The following is a 27,818-nucleotide window of genomic DNA, read 5'->3' as shown; positions in this document are numbered from 1 at the left end:
TTTTTTGTATGATAGGCCCATTATTATTTGTTCTATTTGCTTCCGCATTTTCCACTTGGTTATTACTCTTTCCTCGTTGGCTGCTTCTTCTCTCTCCGCAATTAAACCGCCGTTATCACTATCAACCCTCATTAATTGCGTTCCACCCTGGCCTGACAATTGCGCCGTTTCCTTATTCCTTTGCCCTATCTGGACTGACTCATTTCTGGCTGCATTCAATACTGGAGAATTGTTTGATTCCCTCATTAATTGCTCATAAATGTCTTCTATTCTCTGAGCACTCTTTTCGTCTTCTGATTCTTCTGGCGATGGAGGGATGAAGGATTCTTCTGAGTTTAATGAGACATCATCATCTTCTGAAAAATCTGCATCTTCATTGATGCATTATTCACCATTGTGTTCATATATTTGTCTTTTGTTACCAAGCTTCACGCCTTCAACGAAATTCCTCTACAATGAACAACCCACATGCATCATGGAAGATCGATGAAGAGGTTTGTTGTGTCTTAAAACCTTAGGTGATGAATAGAAAGAAAACATGTTTCAAGATTGTCAGAAATCAGAAAGCCGAAAAATAGTAAGAATGTCGGGTTTGGGCGGTTCGCGAATATCGATTTTGATTCGATTAGTTTGCAGATCCATTCATTATTATTAGAATATTTGATATATATTTTATATTAATTTAGAGATACTATAAATTAATATAAAAAGATATTATAATATACTCATGATATTTTATTCTAACAATTAATGTGTTACTTTGGCTTTGTTATAGATCTGTTGGCTTTTAGCAATTATAAATTTGTATCTCATGTGTTATTATAGTGTGACAATTTTAAAGTTTTAGAGCAAAAGGGGGAAATAAGGGTTTAGGAAATTTCAATGGAAAACTTAGAAGGGCAAGGGTTTTGGGGAAACCTTTGGAGTTACCTAAGAAGATTGGGAAATACATCTTTACACATTGGGTTTTTGTGATTCTTATATTAAGAGTTGGAGAGATTGCGAAACATTTGGGAAGAAAATAGGTTTTTTCTTGGGAACTTGGAAGGCTATTTTCTTGTAATCTCTTGTAACAAATTTTCGAGTATAATGAATTAGAGATTTTCTCTCTCCCTCAGACGTAGATCATTTGATCGAAATAGGTAAACAAACCTTTTGTGTTTCTCGCCTTATTTTATCTTATTCTACAAAATTCACTGTCTTGTAGGTTATTATTGCTCAAGGACATTTATTTTGGTTGATACTGTTTTTCCCCACACATCAAATTTCTTGGTGTGAATTGAATTTTCACAACAAGTGGCGTCCACCATGAGGAAAGTGGTATTGTTTACAAGTGAGCACCATGGCTAAATGGGAGATCACAAAATTTTCCTGAAACAACGATTTTGGGTTGTGGAAAGTGAAGATGCAAGCAATTTTAACTCAAGAAAAGTGTATTGAAGCTTTGAAAAGTGAGGCATCAATGTCTACACGACTAACAAAAGCCGAGAAGACTGTGATAGTGGATAAGGCCAGAAGTGCCATTATCTTGTGCCTCAGGGATAAAGTTCAAAGGGAAGTCGTCGGGGAGCAAACTACAGTTGTAATGTGGGAAAAACTTGAATCATTGTATATGAAAAAGTCTTTGGCTCATAAGTTGTGTCTAAAACAAAAATTCTATTCATTTTTAATGGTGGGGAGCAAACACATAGTGGAGCAATTGACAGAATTTTACATTATTATTGATGATCTTGAGAGTATTGAAGTGAAGATTAATGATGAGGACAGGACTGTACTCTTGTTGAGCTCATTACCCAGATCCTTTGAGCACTTTAAGGATGCCCTTATTTATGTTAAGGAAGATACTAGTGTAGCAACCTGCCTAAAAATTTCAGCTTTCGAGTCGCCACCTATTCTGAAGGGCGAATAGGAAACCCTACACAGATAAGAGATTGAGGGTAAGTTATTATAATCAGGCTGAGGGAAGGTTTTAGGCACCCTCAGCCCTTTCCTAAAGGCTAATGTTCAAAGATTAGGGTTGCATGGCAGGGTTTGTAAAGAAATGTGGCAAACAAAATTATAATGACATGATTGAGATTTTGAAGAGGGGGACTCGCCTTGTTGCCAAGTGCCTACGTACCTCCTTAGGGAGGATCAGAGTCTACGTAGTTCGGGAAGGGTTGTACGCCATTTAAAGTTTGAATTTGATTAGAGATGTATTTCTTAGAGGCTTTTTAGTTAGCCTATCGCAGTTTGTTTTGTCTTGTAATTTGAATGGATTTTAGAATTATTAGGGTTTAGGGCGTACAACCGTGATTTGGCACAATTAACCGCAATGATCAATAGGTTTGATCACCATAGTTAAAAGATTAAGGATTTGCATTGTTACCAATTCAAATCGATTAATTCGATTATCACTAACAACAACTTATTGTATTTTATTATTTTATGAATTTCGCGTTTTATATTGTTACCTCTCATAATCGATTAGCACGACTACAAATAATAACAAATTAAATAATGAGGCAAGATTAATCACCACAATCAATAAGATGATTGCAGCCATTTAATCGAATTTAGTTTGATTTTTATTTTAATTAAAATGGTATTTTAATTGAAATTATTGTTAACCACAGCGATTAATCGATTTAATCGGCGCGAATAACAAATTAAAAATATTTAAATATAAATGTCATATTTTTATTCTATAAATAAAATAATTTTAATATAATTATTAATTATCAAAACTAATATTTTAATTACAAGAAAACAAATTAATTAGATTTTTATTAAGTTTTTATTCAGTGTGGTTATATGGAGAGTATATTGTGTAGGCATTAAATCTGGAGCGTTGGATTAGATTTGATGGAGATTGGATGGCAGGATCCTGAGGGACTATGGTGAGGTCTATGGCTAAAGGCGCATGGGATCAGAGTTTGAAAATTCAGAAAAAATATATGTGAGGGTGCATGGATCGAACCCACACCCTTAGGCTTAACCAGCGTCCCCCAACCAACTCAGCTGCGCGCTTATGCTGTCCAAGATATGAGTGCAACAATATAAATAAAAAGACAAAGGAACAACTGGACACACGCGCGCGAAATTTCAAACGGGCTAATAGGATGAGGACACCTCATCATCTTCCTCGCACAGACCTTCAACCCTGGTACAATTAGCTACGATTTTGCTATGTTTCCCTACGTAGCAAACCAGACTACAAAAATAACGAATAGGCCATGCATTCACATAAATATTTCGCGACACTTGAAATCGTTTCGTCTCAGCCATGCGAATTTGATCATATATTCATTTTGACCTAATTTCATCCCTATAAGAAACCCCCAAAACGAACCCTAAAAGCTTGGATCGGCCTCTAATGGCCGATCACTCTATAGCGCGCAAAACTCAACCAAACGATCCAGAATCAATCATAGCGATCAGGAGAGACCAAACACACAATTAAAACAACATGAACATGAGTATACGATGCCAATCGATCCAAGATTCAGAAAGACCTACCTTGAACAATTGGAGGCAATTCTGGGGGTGCTGATGAAGCGCGAGTATCCAGACACGTTCCTAATCCCTCAACGAAGCTATTGCAACTTTCAAATTGGAATGAAACGACCTAATTCCCTGAAACCGATCTTGAGTTTCTTGGAGAATTTTTGTGTTCTTGCAAGTTCTCTTCTCTGCAGATTTTCCGACCCCTAGTCTCTTGGCTAGTGTTTACTACTTATAGGAGAATAGAATTAGGGTAAATCTTTGTCCAAAACCTCACTTAAATCCAATCTTCCTAATTTGAGAAATTGATTTTATTTCTTGCACTTTAAGCTACTATTTTTGGCCCAATTTGTATTAATTTCCTTCTCCAATCAATGTGCACGAAATTATATTATATTTGATCATTAATTCTGATTGGAAATCAAACAAAAATCAGATTTTAACAAAATATTTGATTTTTAGTGTTTACTAAATCATAAAAAGGAAATAAAAAACATATTAATTCAAATATAATGCTAATTTTCGTGGCAAGTGGTTTTTGGGCATGCTAATAGCTTGTGGACCAAGTTTGTATGAAAATACTATGGGCCCTTTTGCAAAGTTTCTCCATTTGAACCCTCCTTTTTCACATTTGGTCCCTAAAAATTACCTAACTTTGATCAAGCGTATCTCCTTCAATTTTTGAGCTATGCGGGAGTTCTAATACTTTTTAGAAACCTCAAGAGGTCCTCTACAAGCCACTTTGGAACATATTTTTCATTTGAAGCTTTTATCCTGATCATATTCTCTTTGGGAAAAAGACTGCTTTTGAAGGATGCCTGAGAATAACCTGTAATCTTTTGCTTTGTATCTCTTAAAAGAAGCAATTTTGGTCTTGGCTTGTGAGACACAAAGTTGTAGAGAATCCAATTTCCTTCAAAATAGGCTTTGAGTGGGGGATTTCTGATGTTCCATACGAAAGTTATGCCCAGTCAAAGTTGGGTTGACTTTCTCCTAAGAAACCCTAATTTGAACCTTTTTGTATTTGTTCATCTCTGAGTTTCTATTAATGGAATCATGATCAATTCTTGATCAAATGATGGTTATGCACCCCATACTTGATGTTTGCCCAATGATTACGGTTTGAATCATGCCTTGATTATGATTGACCTTTCAATTTGAATCAGTTGACTGTGAATTATCTGGATCATTTGAATGAGCCATATCTTTGAGATTTGGACTTGCCTTTGTTATGAGAGAAGTGTGGGAGGTAAATTTTGGGGTATGACAACTAGTACTTTGGATGAAGTCCATACGGCGGTGAAATCCAAAGAATTTTCACAGGCGAAAGATTTGAAGATTGATGATAGTGGTGAAGGCTTGAGTGTCTCAAGAGTATGAAGTGAACATAGAGGAATGTTCAAATCAAAGAGGTTTGACAACTTTAAGTTAAAATGCTATAATTGTAAAAAAAATCGATCACTTCAAGAGGGATTGTCTTTAAAGAAAGGACGATGATAATTTTGTTCAAGTTGTGGTTGGCTTAAATGAAGATAGTTATGAGAGTTCTAGTGCACTAGTTGTGTCGATTTTGGAGACTGAAGATAGTTGGTTCATAGACTCAGGTTGCTCTTATCACATGTGTCCAAAAATATACTTTGAGACTTTGATGCTGGAGCAAGGTAAAGTAGTTCGCCTTGGTGATAATAAGGCTTGCGAGATTTATGTATTGGTATGATCAGAGTTAAAAATCCCGATGATCATGAGTTTCTTCTTAATAATGTGAGGTATATTCCAGAACTCAAGCAGAATTTGTTGTCCATAAGCATGTTTAGTGATCTAGGCTATTGTACTAGAGTTGAACATGGGGTGTTGAAGATTTCGCATAATAAAGTGATCATAGCTAAAGGATCTAAAATATGTGGTTTATAATTTTAGAAGGTTTAAATGTTATTGATCATTCATCATCAACTAGTGAAGACTCTCATAACAATAATAACCTATGGGATTTGAGGTCAAGGCTTGATGATTGCCTGAAAGTTGTTTCAAAGCAGTTTAATGAATTTTGCCGAAGACGAGGGATAAAAATGCATGAGACAACTGCCTTGTCATTGAGTTTCTGGGGTAAGGTTGGTGTCAAAACAACTTACTTGGTTGGTAGAGAGTTCTTTCAAAGGAAGAAGAGTAAAAACCAAGGGATAAAGCTTTTAGAAACTACGACGAATAAAACTATGTTTGAGGTGGAGTTTCCTACTATGGATACTAGTACTAGTGAGGGAATAGTTATAAAGACCTCTGATTATCATTTGATTTGGATAAGGTAAGGAGGGATATTGTAACATCTGAAAGACACAATTATGCTAGCTTTATGTGTTATGCTTTGAATGTGGTTGAAGAGTTGCTAAACTCATAAATTAGGATCTTTAGAGAGGTATTTGAAAGCAGGTGGAGTCAACAATGGTTAAAAAACCATGCTTGTGGACTTGTTAAATTACCTAGGCAAGAAAAGGTGATTGGAAACAAGTGGATGCAAGTGGCAAGATCAAGGTTCAAGGATATCTTGAACTTTATGGATATTGTTGAATAGTGTTTCGATATGGTAGAGAGCAGCAATGTGGTTGATGGTTAAATTAGTCTCACCATGGTTTCAAGTCAAGGTGAAGATTGTTAAAGTATGCCTTAAACCTTAAGTGATAAAGAGAAAGAAAATATGTTTCGAGATTGTCAAAAACCAGGAAGCCAAAAAGCAACAAGAATATTCGGTTCGATCGATTTGCGAATATCGGGTTTGGTCGGTTCGATTTACAGGTCCATTCATTAATGTTAGAATACTTGATATATATTTTATATTAATTTAGATATACTATAAATTAGCATAAAAATATATTATAAGATAGAAGTCTCATCCAAGAGGTCCAACGTCTTGCCTGAAGGACTTATAGTCTCATCTGTCAGGCTTAATATGACTTTGCCTGCGGGGCTAAGAGTTTCCATCAAACATGCTATCTAACTTCTTGCTTGAGGGACTTAGAGCTTCCTCAGGCGGGATCTAACATACGTATCTCGCCTAGAGGATGCAAATGAAGCATAGCCTTAGAGGCTTAGTCTAAAGTCTTGTCTAAGGACTTGATAAAAAGTCTTGCACGAGAGGTCCAACACTTTTCCTGATTGACTCATGGTCACATTAACCAGGCTTAATGTAATTTTGCTTGAGAACCTAAAGCCTAACCGGTCTGGTTCATTGCACATACCGTCAAGAAACTTAGGGCCACAAGATACTCCTACGCTCTATGATCTAAAAATCACTTTTCCCCTTTTTTCAAAGGCCGTCATGCTTGAGGGACTATGTAGTGTTATATTTGCAAAAGTGCTAGCAAGAGCATGAGCCTTGCAGCCTGTAGAGGGGTGACGGCCATTTGTCGCCCTCCAGGAGGTATTGCCTCTCCCCAAGTACATTCCTCTCGCCCAAATATGAGAAAAGGTGGAAAAAGACGTTCATTAGACAAAGAAAAGTCAGGGTCAGTAGCTGATTCACGTAATACCCAAAGCATAATTCTTATACCCAAAGCCTCTCACCACACGCGAGGAGGTCCTCTAAAACCACCATAACATCACTATACATGGCTTCTCGTCACCGTGGACAAACCCTAACCACCTTACAATTGTCATAAACCTATTAAAGCCTTTGAGTATTCCCTACCCTCGTAAGAATATGATACACACCAATAATTTTTTACCAATATACAATTTATCTTAGTTCATCGATGGTTGAATTCTCATCTAATATACCATTATACAAAGTTACATACATCAAAATAGTAATATTTTGTACATTATTAAATTTTCTCGTGCCCCGTCATTTATAATCGCTTTAATGTAAACATTATCATTTGTTCAAACAAATGTTGCTTACATAAATATTAACATAGACAAACTTGCACTGTTTGAAACAATTCGTCGTTTCTTTAGTATACATTGTAATTTGATTTTCTTAAAAATATACTTCATATTTATAAATTCTTTGTTTTTTTTTACCATCAATAAATCGTTTAATCTAGTTTGGAGCTCTGTAAATTCTTCGTTTTTCAAACGCATAAAGACTACATTTTCCAACTAATGAAATAAGATAAAATTTAAACAAACATTTTCATTGAACATGTCAATTTAATTTTGATAGGAATCTGTCAGGATACCAATGCACAAATATTCAAATGCAAAGTTAAAATTTGAGATTGATCTCCAATCTAATATTTCAAGAATGTAACATATTCTTGAAATAACATATTCATAGAATTCATAGCACTCATATGAGTGAACACTATATCCAAATCTTATATAATACACCACTCCCTATTTTCATTTTATCAATAACATATATGAATTTCAAATTCTATTATTCACTAATGATTATTGAATATTCTTCTTACTTAAAAAAACCGAATGATTAGATAAGATTAGTTCAACAAACATTATTAAATTAGTGACGTTGTTAAACCAACAAAATTATTATTGGTTTTGATAAGATAAGATTATACCAACAAAATTATTGCCTCTCGTTACTAATATAATTATCATTACATAAAACAAAAAAAACTTGTTATTAAAATTATTATTACTATTATTGCCTTAAGAAAATACTGTTAACCAATTATAATCATTTATTTAATTAAAATATAAGTTTAATTTTAAAAAATTAATATTATTAAAGTAAGTGTAAGAATTTTGATTAATTATATATATAAAATTAATTTATATTATTAGTGCACTACTTTTAAACTCGAAAAAATTATCAGAATTTTATTAAAAAGAAACATAAAAAAACCTTTAGCATTGAAAAAAAAAAAAATAGAGCAGTGGAAACGGCGCGTTTAAACTTGAAATGGTTTATGAAAGAAAATTGATTCAGAAGTAGCGGTTGCCAGCTGTGCAACCACTTTGCTTTCTTCCCCTTCTTCTTTCTCCCACTTCTTCCACTCACTCCTCTATTTCCTCAATCTTCTTTCTTAGGGTTTTCAATTTCACACTTCCACTTTCTACTCTTCCCTCTCCTAACACAACACGCTTCTACAATCACTCAATCCAACAACACAATCATCATCATAATCACAGTTTCTGGGCTTTCTTTCGGTAACTTGCTAAATTGAAACTCACCGCAATTTTTTTTGGTATTTTCTATAGTTTTTATTGCTGTTTTGTTTTAATTATTGAAATTAGTTTCATTTTTGTTGTTAATTATGCTCTGTTGTTTGCTGATTTTATTTTTCTTTATTCGTAATTGGGGGTTCTATGCCGTTATGTAAGTGTTATTGGATTTGCTCTTAATTTGCCAATGTTGTGTTTTAGCGATAGTTATTAGCTTAATTTTTTTTTTAAATACTAATTGAATTTGAAATAGTTATGTTTCTGTGATTTATAATTAGATGTCACTCTTTGAATTTGTTTGCTAATTTGATGTTTCTCTTTACTTAACATAGCTTCCCTTCCCAAAAATTTGTTATATTTTTGCTTTCCTCCTTGGTGGGCTCGGAAAATTCAGACAAGCGTCTGAAAAGTTAGACAAATGTAGCCAAAAAAATTGTTTTTTTTTCTTCTTTACTTCACATTCTTTGAATCGATGTCTGATTCCCGTATGACACTCATACAATACGTGTCGGATTATTCACACAAATGATTTATTTTTTGCTTTAACACACCACCTTATACATTTCTTGGACAAATCTCACACACACCTAAAAGGGTAAAACATGTATTGAATCAATGTTACCAATGAAAAATTAAAAACATTAATTTTGGTTAGAGTATTTTTTACTTTTTAAATAATAGAAGGATTAATGAAAGTCGAATATTATCACATTTGTAACGGGGTCAGTGTCCTACATTTTTTACATTATCGGTGTCATAGTGACTGTGTCGGTTGTGTCCCGGTGCCCGTGTCGGAATCCGTACTTCATAGCTCCTTAATTTATTATAATTTTTTGACTGGATAGTTTATTAGATGTTGAATGCTATTAATTCCTCGTCTTTTGATTGCAGGATTTTCTTGGTGAATCACTTCTGTTGCAAGTGGAGTTTAATATTAGTGTCTGTTTTGATATGTTGGTTAAAGGTGGAATTCGTCAAATACTGAGATTTTTGTGTGTTCAAACCACTGGACTTCGGAATGCAACTGTGACTTGTTTTGAAAGTATATACTGGAGTATGTAAATTCCAATTTAGTTAAATAGGTCGTATTTGAAGCATTTAGGGGTTGGGTTTTATTGTGGTATTCTGAAAAAATAGCTAAAACGGGGTCGCTTTGTTGTGTGGCTTCACGGCCACATGGATCAAGTGCTGACAGCAGGGACTGGTCATTGGGTTCGCATGAGCCTTACTGGAGAACTAACACGAGCTATTCACCACCTCCGTCGAGGTGGGATTTCAGATTCCAGTCTGAAGGACTGCCTTATAATTTGAATGATCAACTCTATGACGGATCTTCTACATCATCAGATGGGAAAGAAAGTATGACTTTGGTCAGAGGCAACCACCTATATGATCTTCACTATTCCGTTTCAGATGGAACTGGAATTTTCGTTAGCAATTGTTCGTCTGATATTTCTCAGGGTCCTCAGTGGGTGCCTCCTGCAGTACAAGAAATAAGTTTCGATGATTATGAGGCTGCGATCAGAAAAGGTAAATCCTAATATATGTATTTTTAAAAGCACCAATTTTAGGTGCATTTCCTATATTATACACCTTCTCCAGTTTTAGTCCTTAACCTTTTTTTCTTCTTCTGGGTTTTGGTCCCTCCTGAAACATATGAATAATTTCTTAGTTCTTGGTTTGATTTTAGTCCCCGAAATATTGGTCTGTCCATCTTGAAATTAGTTCTTGTAATATTTGAACCATGTTTATTTTTGCCCCTAGAGTAGGTGCTAAATCCCAAGTTGACCAAATACCAATATTACTAAGAGCGCAACTAAATTAACAAGGACCTAAAACAACTTTTCTTGTGTTTCTACTACTAAACCAAGGACTACAGCAATTTTTCCTTCTTATTTTCAAAAATTTGTATAAAGAATAATGAAAGGTTTTATGATTTCATTCATATTTTCCATCTTGTTTTCTACTTAATTGTACATCGGTTATCAAGATTAAGATTTAAAGCATAGCATACAATTCAACATAAGTTCAAAATTCAATCCCTCAACATAAGTTCATGGTCAATTCATCTAGAAAGTAGAAACTATAATTCTAAATATGTAGGACATTACTCACCCCCTATTTTGGATAGGCATATGATCTTAATTTTTATCAATGGAGGCTCTATCTTCTTTAATATCAGCATTGGGATCCTCCAAATAATTTGCAAGTGCACAGTCAGTGCAACCACTACCACTAGATTTTGCAATTTGAGCCAAATCATTTACAATTGAAGCATCCAAATCCAAATTTGGTCATCATTCTCCAAAGTTTAGTCATTATCCGGAGAAAGACGGATAGAAACTGGTTCTTTACTAAATAGAATTGGGACAATTTCTGATATTTGTTGATACAAACAGAATCTAAGTTCAGAATTAAACACTAGGATAATTGTTCTCCAAGGTTTTGAGAGCCTTGACCCCTCCCCTCCCAAATGTTCAAGCGTTGGGTCTCTCTCCTTAACCACTCAATAATTCCAACATAACCCACTATGCCCACTTTCTATTTATTCGTACCAACAGCCAACATAACTGACACATAGTTAGTGAATAAAACATAACTGACACATAGTTAGTGAATAAAACATAACTGACAGATTCTAAACCATAACTTCCATAAACTCCCCCATGTCAGTTTTAGTCTTCTCTTCCCCATCCACAATATTCTTTAATGAGAGGTCTAACAGATTGTCAATGTTATATACTAGATAGCTTTCCTAACTATACTATTCTTGTTCATTCCTGAATTAGATATCGCAAAAGTGAAATGTCACATCATTAATGAAATGTCACTCTAATTAGGGGATAGAAACCCCCCAAGCAGTTCAAAATGTTAATATCCAAGATATCTAGAATTGCAGTTTCTAGAGGTAGACTGATTATGAACTTGTGGTGTGGAATTGTATATAAACTTTTATTAAGTTGCATGCTATGTTTTAGATATGATTATGAATTTGCAATTTGGCTTAATTTAATGTTGTTATTAGAGATTTTATCTATCATTTTACTTAGGTGCATATGTATAAGTACAATATTATGGTTTCAGTAGGATTTACGATTCTTTCTTTTGATTTTTTACCCCCTCCCGATTCAAAGTAGGCTCTGGAGTTTTGACTATTTATTTTGAATAATTTTGTACGGAGTTAGAGCTTACTCCAATAAGATAGATGTGGCTGAAGTAGTATCTCTTTGAATTTACCGGTTTTATGTAAGATGGCAAGAAAGTGAAACACGATAATTGATAAATCTGGCATCATAGTACAGTATTTGGTCATGATTTATTCTAATTTAATGATTTGCTTTCAATGGTGTTTTAAATTTTAATTTGTCTGCTATTGTTTGGCTTTGTATGTCTAAGGTTATTTGGGTGATGCATTTAGTTAAATAAACTGGCGTGCTCATCTTGGTTTGGTAGTATATATCACAGTTATTAATAGCGGCTGCTCCAGGCGCTATCCTGGGATTCTCTCCCGGTGCCGCAACCCTCCGCTACGATAGTGGCTGAGAAAGCTGGGATAGCGGGTTGTAGGAGCGAAGCGCTTCCGGGCCCGGAGCGGTTTTCTGCTTTTAGGGCAGGAGTACGAAAAGACCTTTTTACCCTTACAAAATTTTAAAATTGGAAAATTTATTACAGTCGTTTGTGTTTTCTCCTCTCTCATTCGTGTTTTCACCTTTTTCCATTGTGTTTCTTCTGTTCGCTGCTTCTCGCTCGCCGCTTCTCTTGCCCTAACTCCTCCTCCGCCTCAACTCCTTCAAGCTTCTCTCTATTCTTCTTCTTCTCTACTCCTGTTTTCTGCTTTTCTATTTTGATCTTCTCTATTCATTGATTTTCTATCCGTTTTCAGGTTTGTTTTTTCTTTCATATCATTGTTTTTTCTTCCTTTCTTTTAAAATATATTGATTATGGGATTAATATAGGTAGATTATTCATATAATTAGTCCAAAAAGTTATTTAATCTTACATTAAACATATAGGTAGATTATTCATATAATTATTCCAAAAAGTTATCCCGCTATCCGATATTCCATTTTTGGGGTCTGCTGCTCCGCTCCGCTATATGGGATTAATAACTCTGGTATATATTCTTTCAATATGAACTTGTTGATTGTTATTTCTGCTTACTGACCCGCTTTCTTTTCATTTGTATGTTTAATAGATCCTTGTCCTTCTTTAGGCCGGATATCTTTTACACCTGCTAAGGAGGTAAATTTTTTGGTCAAGGACTATTAAAATGAAATTGTATTTGTTGAGGCAATATTTTGTCATGCAAGTTTCTTTCAACAAATAGGCATCTAACAGGTATGAAATATGTGCAGGGAACTTCTGAAAATCCCAATAATAGAGGCTCCACTTCAACCCATTCAGAAAGTAGCGAGTCTGAGTCTACTACAAGTTCACGATTGTCCTCTCGGAGGAATTTCTCTAATCACCGCTCTTTCATCTCTAAACCCATTCATCCTTTGTCATTTCCAGACCTAACAACTACTAGGGATGCCTTTGATTCTCCTGCTCCAGATTATACAAGGTTTGATACTTCTAATTCACTCAGAGGTAGCCGGCGCTCAAGTAATGCCAGCAGTAGTCAGGATTCTGCAGATATTACTGAGTCATTTGAATTAGAAACACCTGCTTATCCACATACTCATTCAGTTGGATTTAGATGCGGCTTGTGTGAAAGATTTCTATCACAAAGATCACCTTGGAGTTTGCGCCGTATTGTGAGAAGCGGAGACATGCCTGCAGCTGGGGTTCTTCCTTGTTGTCATGTTTTTCATGCCGAATGTTTGGAGCAGACAACACCAAAGACAAGGAAAATCGAACCACCTTGCCCTGTGTGTGTCAAATTAGAGGAGCAATATTCTCCTGATCAACGAGGTGTTTTAAGATTGAGGAATAGTTTTCCTAAGTTCAAATCAGTTTCTGAGGATGGACCCTCAAGAACACGGGACGGCCCACAGGAAGGCGATTGTGTCGGAGGAGCTCTACCGCCACACAATGCCATGTTCCTACTAAATCGAAATCGCATCATAAAAAACATTTCATTGAAGGGTAATTTAAACAAAGAATTTCCAGGCAAGGTGAAAAAAACCGGGGTCTATTCTTCACAGCTGTTTACAGGCAGCTCAGCTGATATGGAAGTTGGTGTTTACTCGAAGGCGAAAGCCGGTTCAAGTATTGAAAGTTAACAAAGTAATTCTGAACATCCAGAAGCTGACTTTCCCACGGTAGTTTATCTAAAATTTACGATATTGATTCCTAACCCGGTATGGTTTTGTATATTGATTTGTTACACTTTTATTAGAAGCCACACTTGGAAGTTGATATTATTTTCCTATTTTATTAATTTGAGTTTTGATATTTACTTTTCTTTCTTAAGTTTTGATCTTTGGTTGAACTTTAAGCATATCTAGTTTTGTTTATTAGTTGAGAAAGCACGCATACATAGGAGAGTTAACTTATTCCAATATTATTAACACATGAAAGTTTAATACTAATTGATTAGTTATAAACTATGCCTACTAATACACAGATTATCAAAATGAATTCCAATAAGGCATCCGCTAATTCAGTGGTTCAATGGTATTAATTTATCTAAAAAAATTGAAAAGTGTGGTAATATTAGAAATTAATTTATAATGTCATTTTGGACATTTTGCTTTAAAAGTGTGACGTTAAATTCAAAAACTCTAATTTGATTTAGAAGTTTCAACATGTCATTTTGTAAGTTATGATATTACTTTTCTCAAACTTTATTTTAGTTATACATATAAGTCAAACTAACATGTTTTTATTCTGTCCTTAGTAATTTAGAGTCCTCATTATTTTCTATTTATATTCCACTTTCAAAGTAATCTTGTATTTATATAAAAACAAAAAATTGACTACTTGGTCATGGCGGCTGCATCATTGACTTGTTCTGCCCCATTCTATTTGAATGTTCCTTCCTGCCCATTTCTCTTTACTTAAATTCAACATTTTTTGTTAGAGGCAAAATACTGCTATTCTGGTGTTGTTGTTTCCCTCTCAATATGGAAGTAAAAAACACAAACCAATTAGAGGAATCCACTGATTTCAAAGCTGAAGTTAAAGCTTTTGATGATTCAAAAGCAGGTGTCAAAGGTTTGGTGGAGTCCGGGATTTCAAAGATCCCACGCATTTTTTATACTGGGAAATTGGACATCGGTGAAAACTCAGCTAGTGACTCCAACTTGAGTGTTCCCATCGTAGACCTCAAAGACATCCACATCAATCCATCTCTGCGTGTAGAGGTAATTGGCCAAATTAGAAGTGCTTGTCATGATTGGGGATTTTTTCAAGTGATTAATCATGGAATTCCCATCACTATCTTGGACGAAATGATTGATGGAATCCGTAGATTTCATGAACAAGATGCTGATATAAGAAAAGAGTTTTACACTCGTGATACAAAGAAAAAAGTTTCGTATTTCTCCAATAGAACCTTGTTTAGTGGTCAAGCTGCTAATTGGAGAGATACATTTGGTTTTGCTGTTGCTCCTGATCCTTTCAAACCAGAAGATGTACCACCAATATGCAGGTAAAGTACTAACCATTAATTTGGATTCTTACTCTCCAAATCATAATCAGATTTGATTGTATGCCTAGACATTGATTTATGAATATATAGGTTGATGATCATACAAAATAAAATTTCATTGAATCCTAAACATTTATTATTTAACATATATGTTATAAATAACATAATTATTTGGGTTGACATTGCAGCTTTTCTGTTCAATATGTTACAATCAATTTTCCTTGCTTTTACAATTGTTACACTACATGGCATGTAATTATGTTCAAAAGTGCTTTTCAGTTACCAATCTGTCCATTTGAATTATTTTAACCATTGATTAACTGATTCATACTCGCAGAGATATTGTGATTGAATATTCTCAGAAAATAAGAGATTTGGGTTTCAAGATCTTTGAGTTGTTGTCAGAGGCATTAGGACTTGATCCTTCTTACCTCAAAGAGTTGAATTGTGCTGAAGGACTCTTTATTTTAGGTCATTACTATCCACCATGTCCTGAACCTGAATTAACTCTGGGCGCTTCCAAGCATACTGATAGTGACTTCTTCACATTACTTCTACAAGACCAACTTGGCGGTCTTCAGGTTCTTCACGAGGATAAATGGGTCAATGTTCCTCCAGTACATGGAGCTCTTGTTGTAAACATTGGAGATCTTCTACAGGTAAGTATTAAAAGTTATTGTTTTGAAAATTGGTGTTGATAATTGCTTCTACGTCTCAAAAGATTCATCAATTTCTTTTATGTTGTTGCAGCTTATCACAAATGACAGATTTGTTAGTGTTTTTCACCGAGTCTTATCACAGAACATCGGCTCAAGAGTTTCTGTTGCAAGCTTCTTTCTGAATTCTACTGAACCAATTCAAGGAGCGTCGAAGATTTATGGTCCTATTAAGGAATTGCTTTCAGAAGAAAATCCACCAATCTACAAAGACACTACTATAAAAGATTTCTTAGCACATTATTTTGCCAAAGGCCTTGATGGGAATTCTTCCTTAGAACCCTTTAAGTTGTGAATTCAACATGTTAAAATGATTCTTATTCTCTTGGAGCTGGCCATGATCTATCTATATAACTACACATTTTCTGTTGTAAGTGTGCTTTATATGTATCAAGTTTCCTAGACCGAAATAAATGAATTATCTATGCTTGTTGACATTTTTTAAAATAATCATGTTGAACTGCAGAATTATAACCAAGAGCTTCTAAGTTAGAAATATGTGATTATATTTTTACATGTATGAGATAAGATAGTGAGTGTCACTAATTTTCACATAGGAAAAAGTTGTATAACAGCTCCGTGGTGATAAAATATTGCAAGGCAAATTAACTTTTTTGGTGTAATTAGTTGTAATTGTAAGGCAATATAAACTAATGAAATAGTGAGATGAATGTTAGTAGCTTTGACAAACTGAAAGTAATATCATACTTGGATTAGGAATGGCCAGAAGAATGCAATGCATTATGATTGACTTTTCCACTGTTTGGTGACTTGTTTAAGTCCATAGAAAAACTTAAGGGTTAATGAACTTTTTGGTCCCTCTAAATATTGCAGATTTCGTTTTTAGTCCCTCCAAAATTTTCCTTTAAGAAATCGTCCCTTCAAAATTTTTCGTCTAAACTATTGGTCCCTAACGTCAAATTTGCTAGAGATTAGCTACAACTTTAGTCACCGATTAGCTACGAAATTTGACGTTAGGGACCAATTGTTCGGTAGAAAAATTTTGAAGGGACGATTTCTTGAAGGAAAATTTTGAAGGGACTAAAAATAAAATTTGAAATATTTAAAGGGACGAAAAAGTTCATTAACCCAAAACTTAAATAGCTAGCAAATTTAATAAGTGTTTATTGACTAATTAATGATCCAATTAGTAATTAACTATTTAATCAGTCATTCTATTCAATTGAATTGATTGATAGTTAGAAACATTATATATTATATGAATTTGTAGAATTCACAACAATCATCAACAACAAATAACATTATCAATCAACACAATACTATCCTTTGAGGTGGTAATTTGAAGAGAGATGAAAATCATGTGAGAAAGTTATGGACTCGTATGTAAGGGTGGGTTGGGGTGGTTGTGAGGTCTTAGGTGTGAGCAATTGGAAGTGAAGGTAGGTGGTTATAAGGACTTGGAGTTGGTGGATATTGGCTTTTTAGACTTCTCACACTATTCAGTAGTTTTTTTTTTAAATTTGAAAAACATCACACTCCAAAGTCTTGCACCTTCATCCAGTTTCTTAATCACTCTCGTCCCTTACTCTAAAGTATTTCAAACGCAATCCTAACTCTTTCAATCTCACCTCACACTCTGATAATCAATTCCAATCCTCCCTCACGGTATGTTGCTGGATTTGACAAACAAGCAATGATACACTACTTACTTATCAATTGGTGAAAGATGAGCTCGACTCTAGGCGTTCATGCTCTCAATTGTACATGTAAGTATTCATGTCAAACCAGCTACACACGACTATGCCTTAATATATAAGGCATGAGTCTAGTTGATCATGGTCATATTTCAAATTAAACATATAGACGAGGCACATAAAACTGACTAGATGCGGCCATGCTTTGAATTGCGCTCCGTGTGACAAAGGATCATACCCTTGAGAAGAAGCTCGATTTGAGGTGGACGTCTCCAAGCTTCACCACGCTCGCCCTTGGATTGGCTAGATTCAAAGGGATGGGTGCATCAGTTACATGTGAAAACATGTATTTCATTGACTGGGTGTTTTTGAATGTTGTATTCAAACTTGAAAAAACTTCTCACAGAACACCCCTGATGGAATTGGTTGTTGCAGTCGGGAGAACTAAGCGTTTCATACATCTCTCTTGGATTTTGAAGACGCACAAGGTGCTGCGGGGAGTTGATTGTTGTAGTAAGGTGTACTAAGTACTTTCGACACATCCTTGAATTCTGAAGACGCACGTGGCGCTATGGGGAACTGATTGTTGTAATTGGGCGTACTAAGCGTTTCCAACAGCACCCTTGAATCTTCTCGTAGGAAAATCACCAAGGGGTTTTGATTGTTGTAGTTAGACGAGCAAAGCGTCTCCGATAGCACTCCCGAATCTTTAATATGGACATCAACTGCATTGGGTGTTCCTCGACTCGCTGCTACGTGTGTTAGTGTTTCGGTGCCCTAAAGAGGGAACAAGGCAGAAAGTAGAACAACAAAAGTATAATAGCAATATATATATATATATATATATATATATATATATATATATATATATATATATTTCATTCGCTGGTCGGAAGATCTGGAGGACCGAGCCCTTGACTAGGGATGATGTCCGACCTTTGATTTATGGGTTGAGGTGGACCAATTTTCTTAGGCTCATAACAGCTTCATAATACCTTTGGAGGTCAGTTATCTTCTAGGATCCCGAGAGGATTTTGATTCGCATTTTTTGAGGTTGGCAGTTCCTTGATGCCCATTTGGCTTTATGTTGTGCAGAGTTTCCTGAGTAGTTCTTCCCTGGCATGCTCCATCCAACACTAGCCTCCCCTCTCCCAGACTCACACCCCAGTGGATCTTCTAATTTTCACTTTGGAATGGAGTCGGGATGAAGAGCCATGCGACCCTTCCTTAATCCACCAGCCAGACGTTTGTCTAACTGACTAATCTCTTGAGTTACCCCATGTCCAAGATTACCCCTCATCTCGCAAATCCCTTATCATCTCGTAGTCCCAGATCCTTGTTGATAATCTGGGACTGGGCCCTTGTCGTTATGATGATGAGAAGTAAGACGTGAGGATTTTACGATAATGAGACATCTGACACGAGGCTTTTACGATGATGAGAGATCTGGAGATGACCGACCATGGTGCTATTCGGTTCGCCGCATCTCGTAGAGGTGATTCCTTCTGATGTTGCCAGGGCCCGTGATGGAATTTAGCTTGAATTTGATGAAGTATACCAGGAGGTTCATCTGAATGCGGCGATAGACGTACCCAAATGCCCATCTTTGCGAATCTGAATCTGGATCCGAGGGTGTCCATATACCAACTTTTCCAAGTTTGAGGTCGATGCCCCAGTTGACCGAAAAGTCACCAAGTTGGATCTCGACCCCAAGGTGTCTGTCGGAGTTATTTGACGGCGGCTCATAGTCGATGTAATTGCTTGTTCAGCGTCAGGCCGTAGTTAGATAGATCCAAACGACGTAGATATGAGATTTTGGCTTCTCGAGTCTTCAATTCCTTAAATATTTCGGGCTTCAGATTTGAGAATCGAACGTGGAATCATGGAAATCATAGTAATTAGAAGTGGGTTCCCAAAGACGACGTCTTTGTTCCATTGCAGAACCATAAACGATAATGATTACAGAAACTACGACGGAGCAAAGCTTTTGATACATTATGATATGATGACAATGTAGATCGTATGATGCGATCATGGTGTTTCTTGAACAAGAGGTATCAGTCTAGATGCAATTCCGTTAATCGGTATTTACTATCTCCGATACGTTGGACCTAGGGTAGGTACCTGCATGATTAGCAATCCAACACCCAAGTCAGTTTAGGGTTCAAGATAGTGATAATGAAAGTGGAGATTAGAGATTGTGTACTTAAAAACCCTTTTCCTAGGTATTTATACCTTGGGCCTGACAAGGCAGGTTGGATAATGGGCCTCATGTTATTTGACCTTTGGGGAGTGTAGAGCAGTGAGTCTCGAGTCTTTAGTCGACACGAAACAATAAGGTTGTTTGGGATAATCCTATGTAAAAGCGCAAGATTGTTTTAGTGAAAAAATAAGGGAAACTCTTGGGACTTGAGTAGGCTAAGTGTTTTAACCGAGTCAGGATTAATCTCTAGTGTGATTTTTCTATCCTTTTTATTTTTTTATTTTTTGTTATATTAATTCCATTGCTTATTTCTATGTCTCTTTTCTTTTCTATTATTTCATTGCTTCATATCTGATATTTCTATCTTCTAACATAATCATTTTAAATCAAAGTGTTTGTATAAACTATTTTTGAAATTCGAATATTATAATTCACTCTCACTTGTGTCTGGAGTCACTTGATCAATATACTTATAGAGAAAATATAGTAATAACCAAGCTAAATACAAGTCCCTTGTTGCTGGAATGAACCTCTCCACAGAGATGTGCATTTTGAATCTTAGTGCGCATAGTGATTATCAATTGATTGCCAATTGAGTTGTCAACGGATATCATATGAAGGTGGCTAAAATCGTTAAATACCCCATGAAGGTGCATAACTTAGAGAAACATTTCAAATTATTTTAAATAATTTATATACCTAGTGAGCAGAATGCTCGTACAGAACTTTTTACAAAACTCGCTAGCACCAAGAAGCCAACCACAACTGGATAGTGATATAGGTGACCCTAGCCATTCACAATATAGAGTAGGAGGAATTCAACTCTATTGGCGTCACCAACTCTCCAAATTGGATGGTTCCTGTGATCAACTTGAGTACCAGGTTCGTTTATGTCTTTGAATCTCCATATTTCTTGTTGTATCCTCTTGATTTTATTTTTGGTGGTTTATAGAAGGGACATAAACTTTGTGTTTATCTCCTGTGGTATTTCCCTTAGCAGGCTCACGTGTCAAATTTCTTTTCCTGCACACCTTTAAGGAATGACCTATAATCTTACAATGAGTACAAAGTTATGGGAGTTTCTCATATTCTATTTCAACAAAGAAAGCAAAATCTATCCTTTCCACCAGCATTTTATAGATTAGTTCCTTAGATAACTTTATATCAACCAGGACCCTAACGAAATGATCGAAGGGTCGATCAAAAGCGGGCTTACTAGAAGTTGAATCAACACAAATGGGAGTCCCTAAGATACTGGAAGTAGCAAAAATAATGTTAGGTCTCTAGCATTCTTGCGACAAACCATGGATCTTAACCCAGATTTGGGCAAAGGTTTGGTTAACATTAGATGGCACAAAGTCTTTTGTCCATGAGAAAAGTTTAAGAGTACCTAGGTTCAAGTTCCATGAACTGATAGACCTTACTCTCTGAGCATCTTCAAGGTTGGAAAAAGAGAATTCGTAAAAACCTTTACCAAGCGAGGTTATCCCCCATTTGGAGAGGGAACGACCATTGAGAGAGCAACGTTATCTGATACTAGCAACAGTTGTCAGGGTAAAACCTCTGGGCCAAACAATTCTACCATGAAGGTTATGTCGGAATGCTTGTAGGCCAATCTTGTATTCCTCTTCTGAGATGGTGATTGCAATCTTGTCTCCTTTCAAACATGGTATCAGAAATTGACTTTGAGGTATATTGCAAATATTGGAAACAACATTTGCGAAAGTTTTGGTGGGAGTTGGTTTAGTTTGAATGTTAGGTTGTGTTGGTTGTTTTCATTTTTCTTGGTTACTAGGATTGTCATCCTCTAGAGTTTTAGGGAAAGAATGATTTTGTATGATTTTAGGGAAAATAAATGAGGCGTCCTCCATAGCAGATTGGTTGTGAAGAAAAGCACGGGGAGGCGGCGTTAGGTCAAGAGCAGAAGCTTCATTGTTTTTCGTGATTCTCAATATATAAACTTAAAATACACATTATATATATGGTTTTGACTTTCACTAAACATTAGAGAGTTTTATAACTATTTTAATAAATCTGGATAGAGGTTCTAATTAAAAAAAATCTGGATAGAGGTTAGTGTTCATAATTTAAGGAAATCTCTCATCTCACTCTTTGGAGTTCTCACACACCATGTGCATTTTTAGAAATACTGTTGCTTTTGGAGGTGTATCTCCAGAAACACTTTTTTTATTTAATGTTGAATTGTTCCATAGATGCATCTATGAAACAATTTTTAACGTTGTTTAAATGGTTCCGTATATGCATCTACGAAACAATTCAATATTAAATAAATGAGTTTAAAGGTAGTACACTGACAGCGTACACTAACTTTACACATACAACCAATCAAAATTCTCACACTTGTCATGTCATATTAGTTTTTTTAAATTAAAATTGTGTTTTAATTGGATACATGATTGTGATTGGTTGATAGTGTAAAAATATTTTACACTGTCAGTGCATATCTCTTTTTCTCTAAATAAAAAAAATGCTTTTGAAAATATGTTGGAACATTATGTATATATTCCAATATAGGGAGATGAATTGAAAAAGTTCCCAAGTCAAGTCCCACATTGTGAGGTAGTTGAAAAAACTCCTTAGTCCCACATTGCTTAGATTAGAAATCTTGGCCAATTTACTTCATTATATAAGGAAGTCACTTGTTTCATTCCAAAACACACCAAAAACTTATTTTGAGTTTTTCCTTCCCCACTCTCATAACTCTGCGTCTTTCGAATTGTCGAAGCGAAAACTTCTTCCCCTTTCTTTCTACTCGTTGAATTTTCCGAGTACTTTCTTGAATTCTCCTTAGAGAATAATGTTAATTTCTTCTCGTTTGAGTTGAGAAATTATCAAGTATAATTTTTTCTTGGATTCTCTTTAGAGAATTATTGAAATTTCTCTTGGTTTGAGAAATTACTATGACTGGTCGTTATACAAGATACTAAGATGGTATTTATACCATATTTGAATGGTCCTAGTACCATCTGAAGGTGTATTTCTAGACCGATTATCTACCGTGCAAGTAGTAATCGTATAGTATAGAACTGGGCTGTTTTATCCTAGAGGCGTCGTGGTTATTAAGAGCTGTTTTGCATAATTTTGGCAGTACCGCGGAACGTCTTAAAGAAAGCGTACCGATCCACGACTCGACCTGGTAATTTCTTTGGTGGAAAACTTGTTAAAATCGTGATCCAACAATTTTAAGACGTTTCGAATTGTCATGGCTACCGAAGAAATTATTGGTACTTCTGCGGATACTATTTTTGACAAACAATTCATGTTTGAGAGATGTCACTTCAAATGTTGGCAAAAAAAGACCGAGGACATTTTGTTGCTCCTTCTGGATTAAATGAACAAACTAATAGTAAGAAATCTGAAGATTCAAAGAAATATGAGGATTGAAATGGAACACGTAATAGTGTTGAAGTTGAATCTGTTGCACAAATTAAAGCGAACAACTTCAAGCTTAGGAAAGAAATCACCTTATAGAAAGAATGATTATAACATTCTGAATGGAATCACAAATGATCTATATGACTATTACAGTAACTGTGATAATTTAAAATATGTTTAAGATGCTCTGAAAAACAAGTATGACACTAAAGAAGCTGGAGAACAGAAGAATGATTTTAGCAGCTACATGAAGTAGCAGATGGTAGATGAAAGGTCCGTAGAAAATCAAAGTCACGAACTTCAAAATATTTCTCACGAGACCATCATTAAAGGTATGTATTTATTTGAACAATTTGAATTTCTTTTATTATTGACAAACTGCGCCTTAGTTTGAAAGTTTTTAAGAATTATACTTTGTTACAAATAAAATAATTTTTAATTGAGAGACTGAGTATTCTCATTGAAGAAGAATTTCAGAGACATGATTAAAAAGAAAAGTCTTGGTTGTTTTAAACAACAAAAAGAAATTCGGTGTGGTTCTGAAGCCATATGGAAATTCATTAAAGAATTAGAACTGCAATATTGTGAACCGAATTAAGAATGGGAACCCTTCTATGGTCCCAATTGCTCTAACTAGACAACCACCACCCCCAAAGAAATGACGTTGTTTTCCCTTTGTTTCAACTGTCGAAAACTAAGTCACATGACTATGAGATGTAGAAGCAATCTTGAGCGTGGTGTAGCCCGTAATGCACAGGTTAGCCTGGATAATGGAAAATTTATTCCTATGATCATTGAAATTAACATGGTTGATGGATCTGATGGTTGGTGGATAAACACTGGCGTCTCTCGTCGTGTTTGTTAGATCGTGTTACGTTTAAAACATACACGAATACTAAAGATAAGAAAGTGTTGTTGGGAGATGTCCACACCACTAATATTGTCGATATTGGAGAAGTGGAATAGAGTCCACCTATGAAAAGACTTTAATCTTGAACGATCTCATGTATACTCCCGAGATTATAAAGAATCATGTTTATGTTTTTTTTCGTTCTTTCCAAATAAGGCAAGATTTAGTCCTTTTATTGGGTAGATTTGTACACCATCATCACAAAGAATGATATTTTTTTGAATGAAATTGATAAGTTTAAAAATTTGTAACAAAAAAATTTGAAAATGATTTAGTAAGAATTTGAAGTGATAGATAAACTGTATGATTCTAGTTTATTTAATTATTTTTATAAACAACATGGAATTGTACATGAAACGACTGCTCCATATTCTCCCGAAATGAATGGTAAATCAGAAAGAAAGAATATAACTCTTACTGAACTTGTTGTTGCAATTATGATGAATTATGGTGCTGCAACGCATTGGTGGGGGAAATTTTATTTACTGTTTGTCATGTTCTGAATAGAGTTCCCAAGTCAAAGAATAATATCTCTCCTTATGATATATTAAAGAAAAGACAACCAAACTTGTCTTATTTGAGAACTTGGGGCTGTCTAGCTTATGTCAGAATTTCGGATCCGAAACGAGTTAAACTCGCTAGTAGAGCATACAAATGTTTATTCATTAGGTATGTAGCAAACAGTAAGGCACATAGGTTTTATGACCTAAATGCAAAAGTGATCATAGAATCAAATGATGTTGATTTCTATAAAGACAAATTTCCCTTCAAATCGAGAAATAGTAGGGGCACTCAATCGAGTCACATTCTTGTGATAAGAAGCACATAAAGCAACGACAATGTAGAAACAGAACTTCGACGAAGTAAAAGAGTAAGAGTCTCTAAAGACTATGGGCCTGACTATGTGGCTTATAATGTAGAAGAAGATCCAATAACTCTTCAAGAAGCTTTGTCATCTCTGGATACAGACTTATGGCAATAAGCTATTAATGATGAGATAGATTCTCTAGAGTCTAACAAGACCTAGCACTTAGTAGACTTGCCTCCTGGATGCAAACCAATCAGTTGTAAATGGGTTTTGAAAAAGAAACTAAAACCTGATGGAACTATTGATAAATATAAGGCTCGTCTTATAGCCAAGGTTTTTAGACAAAGAGAAAATGTAAATTTATTCGATACATACTCTCCAGTCACTAGAATTACATCCACTCAGGTACTTATCTCAATTGCTGCTATTTATAATTTGATAGTACACCAAATGGATGTAAAAACAACTTTTTTAAATGGTGACTTAGAAGAAGAAATCTATATGGAACAACCGAAAGGCTTTGTGATCCATGGACAAGAAAACAAGGTCTGTAAGTTAGATAAGTCCTTGTATGGATTAAAACAAGCTCCTAAGAAATGGAACGAAAAGTTTGATAACTTAATGATATTGAATGGGTATAAAGTGAATGAAAGTGACAAATGAGTTTATTACAAATCTGAGAATCGCATTTGCACTATCATATGTTTATACATAGACGATCTACTCATATTTGGATCAAACATTCATGCCGTTAATGTTATGAAATCATTGTTGTGCAACAACTTTGATATGAAAGACCTCGGAGAAGCGAGTGTGATTCATGGCATCAAATTCACAAAATCCGAACGAGTAATTTCTTTGGATCAATCACATTACGTGAAAAAGATCTTAAAGAAATATAATTATTTTGAATGTAAACCATCGAGAAAACCATATGATCCAAGCATGAAATTGTTTAAGAACACTGGTGAAAGTGTCAGGCAGGCAGAATACGCAAGCATCATTGGCAGTCTTAGGTATGCCACTGATTGTACTAGACCCGACATTGTATATGTCGTAGGATTGTTGTGTAGGTTTACGAGTAGACCGAATAATAAGCATTGGCGAGCTATTGAGCGAGTCATGCGATACCTTAAAAAGACAATGAACCTCGGTCTACATTATCATAGATTTCCTACAGTAATTGAAGGATACAGTGATGCAGATTGGAATACCTTATCATATGATTCCAAAGCTAGTAGTGGTTATGTATTCAACATAGCCAGAGGAGCTGTATCTTGGAAATCAAAGAAACAAAATATCTTGGCTCAGTCCACGATGGAGTCTGAAATGATAGCATTAGCAAATGCTAGTGAAGAAGCAAGTTGGTTAAGATGCTTGCTAGCTGAGATTCCTTTGTGGGAAAAACCTATGTCAGCTGTGTTGATCCACTACGATAGTACCACGACTATTGCAAAAATAGAGAACTATTATTATAATGGTAAAAGACTTCAAATTAGAAGAAAGCACAACACTGTTAGAGACTGTATCTCTAAAGGAGCTTTGAGAGTGGATCATGTACGCACTGATGAAAATTTAGCAAATCCTTTTGACGAAAGGATTAGCTAGAGAGAAAGTCTATAATACATCATATAAGATGGGACTAATGCCTATAGGAATGTGAGTTGCTCATGATGGTAACCCAACCTAAATGACTGGAGATCCCAAGAAATAGGTTCAATGTGTAATAACAAGTTGTGAGTGATACGAGACGATCATGCTAAAATAAATAAAAGAAGTATGAATCCTGAAGTGATAAGAGGATGAGATAATAGAAACTCTTAGTGAGATCTATACTCTATATGAGCGGGTACCTAGGCTACAAGAGTACTCTTAATAGACTCACCTATGTGATTGTGAAACTGAGGCCGGTTCCTATGGAATTTCGAGGCAAAATTCCTAGAGCCTTCACTAAATCGGGATACACGTGCAGGGCCATTAAAAGCACGAGCTATTAAGAATACACCTTAAGAAAAGGTTGTGTGCGGGTCTGATGTCTGAGATAGAGTTCAAGACAATAATGTCACTCTTGTTGAATCGAAATCCTACTTGCTACGCAAAGGTTCAAGTCGTAGACACCTTTGCTTATGCACAATCTTAGAAACGTTTGACGTTACTTCTGAAACACTTTAAATTCAAGTGGGGGATTGTTGGAACATTATGTATATATTCCAATATAGGGAGATGAATTGAAAAAGTTTCCAAGTCAAGTCCCACATTGTGTGGTAGTTGAAAAAACTCCTTAGTCCCACATTGCTTAGATTAGAAATCTTGGCTAATTTACTTCGTTATATAAGAAAGTCACTTGTTTCATTCCAAAACACACCAAAAACTTATTTTGAGTTTTTCCTTCCTCACTCTCATAACTCTGCGTCTTTCGAATCGTCGAAGCGACAACTTCTTCCCCTTTCTTTCTACTCGTTGAATTTTCCGAGTACTTTCTTGAATTCTCCTTAGAGAATAATGTTAATTTCTCCTCATTTGAGTTGAGAAATTATCAAGTATAATTTTTTCTTGGATTCTATTTAGAGAATTATAGAAATTTCTCTTGGTTTGAGAAATTACTATGACTGATCGTTATTCCAGATACTAAGATGGTATTTATACCATATTTGAATGGTCCTACCGCGGAACGTCTTAAAGAAAGCGTACCGATCCGTGACTTGACCTGACAAACTTGTTAAAATCGTGATCCAACAAAATATATCTCCGAAAACAGCGGACACAAATCGAATACCTAAAAATATTATGGAATGAACTGAGATATCGTTTAATTTAATAAACCTAAAGAGGATTTCAGTGTTGTTTTAATTAATATCCGGATTTTAAAAAATCAGCGAAATGTCAACAGCCTTCAACTTGACCAAATAAGAATGTTAGGTAAAATAACTT

At 35.3% G+C, this 27,818-nt stretch overlaps 2 protein-coding genes across 2 annotated transcripts; both read left to right on the top strand.

Moving 5' to 3' along the window:
• Positions 1–8,340: 8,340 nt before the first annotated feature.
• LOC131651669 (uncharacterized) lies at positions 8,341–14,013 on the top strand. Its single transcript, XM_058921338.1, has 4 exons — positions 8,341–8,589; positions 9,496–10,134; positions 12,800–12,846; positions 12,960–14,013. The coding sequence occupies exons 2-4, from the start codon at positions 9,966–9,968 to the stop codon at positions 13,827–13,829; spliced, it is 1,086 nt and encodes a 361-aa protein (XP_058777321.1). The 5' UTR covers positions 8,341–8,589; positions 9,496–9,965; the 3' UTR covers positions 13,830–14,013.
• A 154-nt stretch (positions 14,014–14,167) lies between these two features.
• LOC131651668 (1-aminocyclopropane-1-carboxylate oxidase homolog 1-like) lies at positions 14,168–16,651 on the top strand. Its single transcript, XM_058921337.1, has 3 exons — positions 14,168–15,199; positions 15,537–15,858; positions 15,950–16,651. The coding sequence occupies exons 1-3, from the start codon at positions 14,673–14,675 to the stop codon at positions 16,208–16,210; spliced, it is 1,110 nt and encodes a 369-aa protein (XP_058777320.1). The 5' UTR covers positions 14,168–14,672; the 3' UTR covers positions 16,211–16,651.
• The last annotated feature ends 11,167 nt before the right edge of the window (positions 16,652–27,818 follow it).

Source organism: Vicia villosa, linkage group LG2 (genome assembly GCF_029867415.1).
Source record: "Vicia villosa cultivar HV-30 ecotype Madison, WI linkage group LG2, Vvil1.0, whole genome shotgun sequence".
Lineage (NCBI taxonomy): Eukaryota > Viridiplantae > Streptophyta > Magnoliopsida > Fabales > Fabaceae > Vicia > Vicia villosa.
Note: the sequence above shows the minus strand (reverse complement) of the source record. Positions and strands in the feature narration are given on the sequence as shown.